Genomic DNA, 9,912 nt, shown 5'->3' with positions numbered 1-9,912 from the left:
TCACTGGGAGGCTGCTTTCCTGCACTGCCCAGCACTGATTCCCCAGCCCTAACCCCATGGTAGGGAGGAGCATCCCAGCTTCAGAGAAGTGATCTGACCAAGATCGCAAAGCTGGGAGGGAGCTGGCTGAACCGGGCCTGGACTCCAAAACCTGTTATCTTTGTCCTGACCCGTGGGCGACACTTACCTAGTGGCTCCAACCCACTAAGCCAAAGAGATGCCCTTCCCCCAGCGCTTAAACCCTCCAGGTAGTAATGTCAGCCAAAGGGTAGGGAAAAGCCAGCTTCTCTTCTTGTCTGCTTTCATCATATAAGACCAATAAGCATCTTTTGCCTCAGGAGAATTGTTATCTCTCACTGATTTACCCTGACACGGAATAATGAACTGGTTCAAAATCAGGAAGGGAGTACAACAAGGCTGGATATTGTCACTCTGCTTATCCAACTTATCTGCAGAGTTCAGTTCAGTCACTCAGTCGTGTCCAACTCTTTACGACCCCATGTACTACCGCACACCAGGCTTCCCTGTCCGTCACCAACTCCTGGAGCTTGCTCAAACTCATGTCCATCGAGTCGGTGATGCCATCTAACCATCTCATCCTCTGTCCTCCCCTTCTCCTCCTGCCTTCAATCTTTCCCAGCATCAGGGTCTTTTCCAGTGAGTCAGTTCTTCGCATCAGGTGGCCAAAGTATTGGAGTTTCAGCTTCAGCATCAGTCCTTCCAATGAATATTCAGGACTGATTTCCGTTAGGATGGACTAGTTTGATCTCCTTGCAGTCCAAGGGACTCTCAAAAGTCTTCTCCAACACCACACTTCAAAAGCATCAATTCTTCAGCGCTCAGCTTTCTTTACATTCCAACTCTCACATCCGTACACGACTATACATGCAGAGTCAGTCAGTTCAGTTCAGTCGCTCAGTCGTGTCCAACTCTTTGCAACCCTATGAATCGCAGCACGCCAGGCCTCCCTGTCCATCACCAACTCCCAGAGTTCACTCAGACTCATGTCCATCGAGTCAGTGATGCCATCCAGCCATCTCATCCTCTGTCGTCCCCTTCTCCTCCTGCCCCCAATCCCTCCCAGCATCAGAGTCTTTTCCAATGAGTCAACTCTTTGCATGAGGTGGCCAAAGTACTGGAGTTTCAGCTTTAGCATCATTCCTTCCAAAGAAATCCCAGGGCTGATCTCCTTCACAATGGACTGGTTGGATCTCCTTGCAGTCCAAGGGACTTTTAAGAGTCTTCTCCAACAGCACAGTTCAAAAGCATCAATTCTTCGGCATTCAGCTTTCTTCACTGCCGGGGACCAGCCCCGGCTGATCCAGGGTATTCGAAGCGGGGACAGCGTCAGCGAGGATCAGGAAACAAGTGCTTAATTAAACGTTAATTAAGGATATAAAAAGTAATAGAATGAGGATAGCTCAGTGAGGAAATTCAGTGGAGAAAAGAGGCTGAGTAGCTTGGTTTACGCGGGAGACCAATAAAACTTCAAGACAAGAAGTTTGCACCACTTACGTAGGCCGCAGGCGTCCTTCCGTTCTCCCGAAGGAGAGGAGACACTGAGGCCTCCCCGGTCGGATCTTAGAAGCCCAGGCATAATTAGTAAGCATGGTGGGTTCTGCGCTCCAGATGGAAACTCAGCCGAAGTGAGAGACAGCGACATGGGGAGACCAAGTTTCGGTGAACAAGGCCCGCACTTTATTTTCCAAAGTAGTTTTTATACCTTAAGTTGTGCATAGAGGATAATGGGGGAAGGAGTAGAGTCATGCAAGGACAGCAGTTCCTGATCCTAATCAAAGCCAGACTTTCAAACTTATCATATACAAAAGTTCAGGTGATTTACATCATCTTCGGCCAGGAGGCCTGTTAACATTTTAAGAAACTTATCTTTCTCTAAAGGTGATTATTCCAAAGTCAGGAGCCACCCACCAAAAGCATTAGACAAAGTTGCATTCCTATAGGGCAAAGGTGTGGTGGGCTCAATCAAGAAAAGAATTAACTCAAGGGTCCAAGGTTACAAACATTAAAGCTACTACTTACACCAATTATATTAATCAATACACTGCCAGGGACACAGCAGGTAAGGGATATGGAGACTTAGCAGCAAACATTGGCCCAACAAGTGAAAAACCCTTCACCAATACAATTTCTAATCAATCTTTTAACTACTCAAAGGAATCTGTGTTTAGACAGTTTAGAACATCTCCCGCCTCTCACAGTTGGGAGGCTCTGAGCAATCACATGTGGCTGGAAAAACCTATTCAGGCAGGCTAGAGGATTTCCAAAGGAGTTTGTAGGTTGAAACACTGTCACACCCAGGAATTATTAACTGGAGCTGTAAGCTAACTCTTTTTTCAGAGAGAGGTAGTGGGGGACAGCCCCCCGTAAAGTCAGAGGTGTAGGTGAAAGCACAAAGCAGAAAGTAGGCAGACTCTGGTTTTGGGGGTAGATGCTCGAGAATTTCCAGGGGGACTCCTGAGGCTCGATCCCGCCTTTGCATATGCCGAGCCTCCTTCCTCATGACCTTTGTCATGGGCGGAGTTCCTCACGCTGGCTCCCGGCAGTGATAGAATTCCAGTTGAGCTATTCCAGATCCTGAAAGATGATGCTGTGGAAAGTGCTGCACTCAATACGCAATATGCACTCAATATGCAATATGCCGGCTCCCGGCACTTCACAGTCCAACTCTCACATCCATACGTGACCACTGGAAAAACCAGTGATGTACATGCAGAGTACATCATGTGAAATGCCAGGCTGGATAAAGCACAAACTGGAATCAAGATTGCCAGGAGAAATATGAATAACCTCAGATATTCAGATGACACCACCCTTATGGCAGAAAGTGAAGAGGAACTAAAAAGTCTCTTGATGAAAGTGAAAGAGAAGAGTGAAAAAGTTGGCTTAAAACTCAACATTCAGAAAACTAAGATCATGGCATCTGGTCCCATTACTTCATGGCAAATAGATTGGGAAAAATGGAAACAGTGACAGACCATTTTCTTGGGCTCCAAAATCACTGAGGATGGTGACTGCAGCCATGAAATTAAAAGATGCTTGCTCCTTGGAAGAGAAGCTATGACAAACACAGAGTATTAAAAAGCAGAGACAGGCTTTGTTCTCATGCTCGCTGCCGGGGTCGGAGGTCAGAGTGAGTGTCTCGCAGGCTGGAGAAGGAAGATGGTGGTGCAGTCGAGCGTTATGCAGGAGGAAATTAAGAAGGAGCCGGAGAAGCCCATCGATCAGAAGACCTGCCCGCTGCTCCTGTGCGTCTTCACCACCAACAACGGCCGCCACCACCGCATGGACGAGTTCTCCCGCAGAAACCTGCCGTCCAGCGAGCTGCAGATCTACACTTGGATGGATGCAACCTTAAAAGAATCGACTAGTTTAGTAAAAGAAGTCTATCCAGAAGCCAGAAAAAAAGGCACACACTTCAATTTTGCAATTGTTTTTACGGATCTTAAAAGGCCTGGCTATCGAGTAAAGGAGATTGGCAGCACCATGTCTGGGACAAAGGGGACTGATGACTCCACGACCCTGCAGTCGCAGAAGTTCCAAATAGGAGACTATCTGGACATAGTGGTCACTCCTCCAAATCAGGCACCACCTCCTTCAGGGCGCATGAGACCGCATTAAATTGTACTTGCTTTTTCTTGAATTTATTTTCCAGTCAGTTATATAAAATAAACTTTCACTTCTTCCTCCCCTCCTTATTGCCATTAAGCCTTTAAACTCTATAAACAAATTGTAATGCATCCATTTAGGAATTAGATTTGGCTTTGCTATGGTATATTAATAGAAAATCCAAATATTTCAAGTTCTTCTGTAAAATATGAGAAGTGCTCTTAGCATTCTATGTAAAACTGTATTGTTAAATATATGTTGCAATCATCCTGGAAAAAAAAAAAAGAGACATTACTTTCCCAACAAAGGTCTACACAGTCAAAGGTATGGTTTTTCCAATAGTCATGTATGGGTTTGAGAGTTGGACCATAAATAAGGCTGAATGCTGAAGAACTGATGCTTTCGAACTGTGGTGTTGAAGAAGACTCTTGAGAGTCCCTTGGACAGCAAGGAGATCAAACCAGTCAATCCTAAAGGAAATCAACACTGAATATTCATTAGAAGGACTGAAGCTCCAATACTTTGGCCACCTGATGAGAAGCGCTGACTCATTAGAAAAGACCCTGATGCTGGAAAAGATTGAAGGTAGGAGGAGAAGGGGGCAGCAGAGGATGAGATGGTTGCATGGCATCGCCAACTCAGTGGACATGAGTCTGAGCAAATTCCAGGAAAGCGTGAAGGACAGGGAAGCCTGCCCGTGCTGCAGTCCATGGGGTTGCAGAGAGTCGGACACGACTTAGCTACTGAACAATAACTGATATACCCAAAGTGAAGTCGCTCAGTCGTGTCCGACTTTTTGCGACCCCATGGACTGTAGCCTGCCAGGCTCCTCTGTCCATGGGATTTTCCAGGCAAGAGTACTGGAGGCAAGTGGCAAAGGAGAAAACTTGCAGGGCGAGGGCCTCCCTTCCGTCTCCCGATGCCCGAGGGCAGGATTTTCTCTAGTCGCCTTTTAACATAATTATTTTGCCCCAAGCTAAAGCTGAGGCCTGGGTGGGAAGCGTCCTGTGGCAAAACTGCTTTTCTTAAAGTATCAGTACCAGTTTCGCTACCGGACGTTTCCCACCCAGGCCTCAGCTTTAGCTTGGGGCAAAATAAATAAATATGTTAAAAGGCGACTAGAGAAAATCCTGCCCTCGGGCATCGGGAGACGGAAGGGAGGCCCTCGCCCTGCAAGTTTTCTCCTTTGCCACTTGGAGTGGCAGGTTCTGCCGCCTGACTGTGGCCGAGGAAGGAGTGCGTCATCCGAGGCGGTGGTGCCTCGGGCAGCCGTGAGCGCCCGCATAAACTCGGCCCAGGTCGGCCTGAGACAAGCACCGCCCAGAGACAAAACCAGGTAGGGCCCTGGAGGCTTGCGAGCTTCCCTGCGCATGCGCGTGCCGCTCCGGGGCGGGGCTTAAGCGAGCGGCGCGTGCGCTGCGGCGGTGGGCGGGGCCAGGGCGGGGCCGTCGAGAGGCGGGGTCTGATCTTCCCGGGCAGCCCCGCCCCTCGGTCGGCGTCTACCCCCGGGAGGCTGCAACCGCTGCAGCTCTGCCCTTCCCGGTTGGCGGGGCCAGCTGCGCCCCGGTTCTTGGGTGATCATGGGGGACCCCAGCAAGCAAGACATCCTGACCATCTTCAAGCGCCTCCGCTCGGTGCCCACCAACAAGGTAACGGCCGCCAGGAGTGTTCAGGCTCGCCTGGCATCCCTGCGGGATCCCGCGGGCGGCCCCTACGGCGCCAGTGGCCGCGGCCGCGGGGAGGAGGAGCCGGCCCGGCCTGTGTGACACGTCGCACTGTACGGCCGCAAAGGCTGGGCCTGGCCTGGGTCCCGTCGGTGCGCTGCCCTCCCCGCTTCAGCAAGGGAGAGGGGGGCAGGGGGCGCACGCTTAGGTCCAAGGCTGGGTGGACACCTGGGAAGTCCTGGGGGCGGGAGGCGGGAGCATCTGGGGGTCCCAGGGGCGTATGGGGCCTGGGAGCTTACGGGGAGGCAAAGGGGGCTTTGAGGGGGCTGCAGAGTGGACACTTGAGTTCCTGAGAGAACTAGGGGCGAGCTTGGGGACCTGAGAGAGGGCTGGAGGGGAGGGGGGCTCCCGCGATTGGGGGCGGACCCCGCAGGCCACCTGTGACCCAGCCAGGAAGCATGCACCGGGTCAGAAACTCCAGCTGGTAGCTCTGGGCAAGCTGAGCATGCCCCCTCCCCACCTTCGAGCTCACCTCTGAGTCTCCCCAGAGGCTCCAGTTGGAGGCTGGTTGGTGCTGTGTCCTTTGGTGGGAGCCTCAATCTCCGTGTCTCATGAAGCTGCTAAGTAGTTGCTGCTAAGTGACTTGGAGCTCTTAACTCTTGCTAAGAAAGCCCAGCACAGACCCTTTCCCTTCCTTCCCTTTGGGTGTCCTTGGAGATTGGGGTTTTCCTTTTTTTCTTCATCTCAGGGGCCGTTTCCCACCCCTATGACTCTTAGCACTTATTGCGACTGGCTAGAGATGGATGACACATCAGGCTAAAGTGATACCTCGGTGAGGATCACAGGTTGGCGTGGAACCTGGCCAGTGCAAAGGGCGGTCATGTCAGCATGGACTCTCCCCTCTTCTCCGTGACTGTTCTGCCTGGCCCCCACTGCCACCTCCAGAGTGAACAGCTGTTAAGCAGCATGGTCATGAGCCTCGACAGGGTGGCACAGAAAGTCCCAGAGTTTTACAACATGTAGATGTCTTTCAGTCCAGGTGGAGGGGAGCCAGTATTTTTACAGCCTGAGAGAAATACGAAAGGAAGCCATTTATTGGAGGTGGTATCTGATGAATGTAAGAAAGACTGGAGGAGAAAGGTTCCAGGAATTCTCCAGTGCCAATTTCTTTGCTGTTTTCTTGATTTTCAAATTTCCGTGAATCTGTTTATAAAGAGTGGTTGCTGTAAACTAGACGAGATAAGGATCTAGAGTTAGCAGAGTAGAAACCATATATTTTTGTCTGCTTTATCTCAGAAACACAACATATGTTCTCATTGACTGAACTCATCAACAGGAAGGTGCCCCTTTTAAATAAGAAGTCAGTGTCTTTATACCAAGAACACTTTTGAAGGACACGTGTGGGCTTGCCTATAAATTGTTGTCCAGACCCCATGACTTCCTGTCACTTTGGGCAGATTACTTGACCATTTTGTGTGCCTTTTTTCCTCATCTGAAAGTGGGGCATGAGCCGGGTCTAATTCAGAGAGTTATTGTGAGGATTAAATAAGAAAATCCAAGAAAAACCCTTAGAGTAGTACCTGTATATATTGGCCATTGATATATATCAGCTACTTTTGTTATTATTTAATTATGAACAACACACCTGTAAAAAATTTATATTCTGTAGTAGGGTTAATAAAAGTATTGAGCAAAATTAGTTTGTGGTAGTGTTCCACAGTATGATGCTATGTTCCTTGACTAAGACTTTTTATTTATTTGAGTGTTAGTAATAAACAGTGTCAGACTTTATGTTTTTGGGCTCCAAAATCACTGCAGATGGTGACTGCAGCCATGAAATTAAAAGACGCTTACTCCTTGGAAGAAAAGTTATGGCTAACCTAGATAGCATATTGAAAAGCAGAGACATTACTTTGCCAACAAATGTCCATCTAGTCAAGGCTATGGTTTTTCCAGTGGTCATGTATGGATGTGAGAGTGGGACTGTGAAGAAAGCTGAGCGCCGAAGAATTGATGCTTTTGAACTGTGGTGTTGGAGAAGACTCTTGAGAGTCCCTTGGACTGCAAGGAGATCCAACCAGTCCATTCTGAAGGAGATCAGCCCTGGGTGTTCTTTGGAAGGAATGATGCTAAAGCTGAAACTCCAGTACTTTGGCCACCTCATGCGAAGAGTTGACTCATTGGAAAAGACCCTGATGCTGGGAGGGATTGGGGGCAAGAGGAGAAGGGGACGACAGAGGATGAGATGGCTGGATTGCATCACTGACTCAGTGGATGTGAGTTTGAGTGAACTCCAGGAGTTGGTGATGGACAGGAAGGCCTGGTGTGCTGCGATTCACGGGGTCACAAAGAGTCGGACACGACTGAGTGACTGAACTGAACTGAACTGAATAAACCGTTGGGCTTCTCTTGTGGCTCAGCTGGTAAAGAATGCGCCTGCAATGCGGGAGACCTGGGTTCAATCCCTGGGTTGGGAAGATCCCCTGGAGAAGGGAAAGGCTACCCACTCCAGCATTCTGGCCTGGAGAATTCCATGGACTGTATAGACCACGGGGTGGCAAAGAGAATAAACCATAGGACTTCCCAGGTGGCGCTAGTGGTAAAGAACTACCTGCCAAGGCAGAAGACATAAAAGACGCAGTTTCCATCCCTGGGTCAGGAAGATCCCCTGGAGGAGAGCATGGCAACCCACTCCAGTGTTCTTGCCTGGAGAAGCCCATGGACAGAGGAGCCTGGTGGGCTATGGTCCATCGGGTTGCACAGAGTTGAACACAACTGAAGCGACTCAGCATGCACACACGCACAATAAACCTTTACCTAAGCAAAGATGGAAACTAGTTATAATGATGTGGAAGAATTAATAAGCATTTTTAAAATGAGAAGGTTAAAAAGAGCTCTACAGGAAAGGCACTTAAAAACACTTTGGTTTATTTTTAGAATGCGGCATCCAACTGCTCCCTCTCTGTGTATGGTGAATATTTACTCTGGATCAAAGGTTTGCCTCAAAGGGTCAGTTTTCTAGTTTGTGAAATCCTTCCCATCTCAGCTGTTCCTTGATGTTACATTGATTGTTTGAGTTATTCATTCAACAAATACCAGTTAAGCACCTGCAGTGTGCGTGCCGGGCACTGCAAAGCACTGAGGATGCGCCGACGGGAAAGGCACAGGTTGCTGCCTGTTTGGAGCTAGTGGCCCAGTGTCTAGAGGACAGATCAAGGGCTGCCTGGCCTGGAGAGAGGCAGCACAGTGAAGGGATGAAGACTGCGCTCGAGGGCAGACTGCCTGTCCGGGCTCTCATCCCTGGGATACTACTTCCTGGCTATGGCCCTTCACTTCATATTTCCTTAGTTTTCTCTAACATGGGGATAAGACTGGCTTTATAAACTTTGCAGGGAACTTGAAACATGCGAAGTGAACATGGAGGGCTCTTGTTGGAAAAGTATTAAGAATTTCAAGATGGCACAGCAGAGCATTAACCACTCATGGGCCCTTCTGCGTGCCATGCAGGGCCCCGTGTGAGTGAATGCATGGATCACACACACGCCCAGAAGCTGGCCCTGATGGGGATAAGAAAAGTGCCTTCTTATACAGTTGTTAGAAAGATTCCGTTGACCAGCAACAATGCCTGGCATGGAACGTATTAGCTGTGATTTCTATAGTAATTATTCTTCTCACACAAGGCAAAACGAACTGCTAGTCCAAAATTAGTTTTATTACCACGAAAGCTGATATTTTGTTTAGAAAACCACATGTCCACTTTGGTTTGTTACTGTTGTTCAGTCGCTAAGTCATGTCCAACTCTTTGTGACCCCATGGACTGCAGCACTCCAGGCTTCCCTGTCCTCCACCATCTCCCAGAGTTTGCTCAAATTCATGTCCGTTGAGTCAGTAGTGCCATTCAACTGTCCATCCTGTCGTCCCCTTCTCCTCCTGCCTTCGATCTTTCCCAGAATCAGGGTCTTTTCCAATGCGTTGGCTCTTTGCATCAGGTGGCCAAAGTATTGGAGCTTCAGCTTCAGCATCAAGTCCTTCCAATGAAAATTCAGGGTTGATTTCCTTTAGGATTGACCGGTCTGATCTCCTTGCTGTCCAAAGGACTCTCAAGAGTTTTCTCCAAGACCACAATTCAAAAGCATCGATTCTTTGGCATTTTGGTTTACGGTTGCATATCAAAGGACAGTGGAGTCCCCGTTCCAGCAGGAGAACCAAGGCAGCACTTGCGAGAGCCAGGCTGGGATTTCTAGCTGCCCTCTGACTTCAGCCTCCCTAGGTCACAGTCTTGGCTCAGGAGCTCTTCGACCACCTGTGTTTGCATTTGGTCCGTGCTTTGTATCAGGCTCAACGCTCAGAGCTCAGCTCAAGCGAGCAAGGCCCCAGCTCTCATGGAGCTACATTCTTAGTTGGTAGGTCAGAAAGATGCTGAGGCCTCTTGTTAGAAGCCCTGATGCTGTCTTTTCACAGCCAGCCTTGCAACTACCTTGGGAGTGGTTTTCGGCCTTGCCTGCTCTGGGCTGTGTGCTCCCAGCCTCTGGGTCCTCTCCCTGCACAGGGCCATTTCCCGCAGAGGCTTTTGCCACTTACTGCCCTTTTAGACTATTCTTGATGTCCCAAATGCCACTTG

At 49.2% G+C, this 9,912-nt stretch overlaps 1 protein-coding gene and 1 pseudogene across 2 annotated transcripts in view; both read left to right on the top strand.

Moving 5' to 3' along the window:
• The first annotated feature begins 2,915 nt into the window (after window positions 1-2,915).
• Window positions 2,916-3,852, top strand: LOC139183264 (histone deacetylase complex subunit SAP18 pseudogene; annotated as a pseudogene).
• A 1,249-nt stretch (window positions 3,853-5,101) lies between these two features.
• Window positions 5,102-9,912, top strand: part of ARFGAP3 (ARF GTPase activating protein 3) — a 50,045-nt gene continuing 45,234 nt past the window's right edge. For both annotated transcript variants that reach the window (XR_011566886.1, XM_070790531.1), the window contains exon 1: window positions 5,102-5,276. Coding sequence is in view for 1 of the 2 variants with exons in the window: in XM_070790531.1 (XP_070646632.1) it covers window positions 5,208-5,276 (69 nt within the window). In the remaining variant the exon portion in view is untranslated. The remainder of the gene's footprint in view (window positions 5,277-9,912) is intronic.

This window comes from Bos indicus, chromosome 5 (genome assembly GCF_029378745.1).
Source record: "Bos indicus isolate NIAB-ARS_2022 breed Sahiwal x Tharparkar chromosome 5, NIAB-ARS_B.indTharparkar_mat_pri_1.0, whole genome shotgun sequence".
Taxonomy (NCBI): domain Eukaryota; kingdom Metazoa; phylum Chordata; class Mammalia; order Artiodactyla; family Bovidae; genus Bos; species Bos indicus.
The sequence above is the reverse complement of the archived record's forward strand: the minus strand, read 5'-3'. Positions and strand labels throughout refer to the sequence as shown.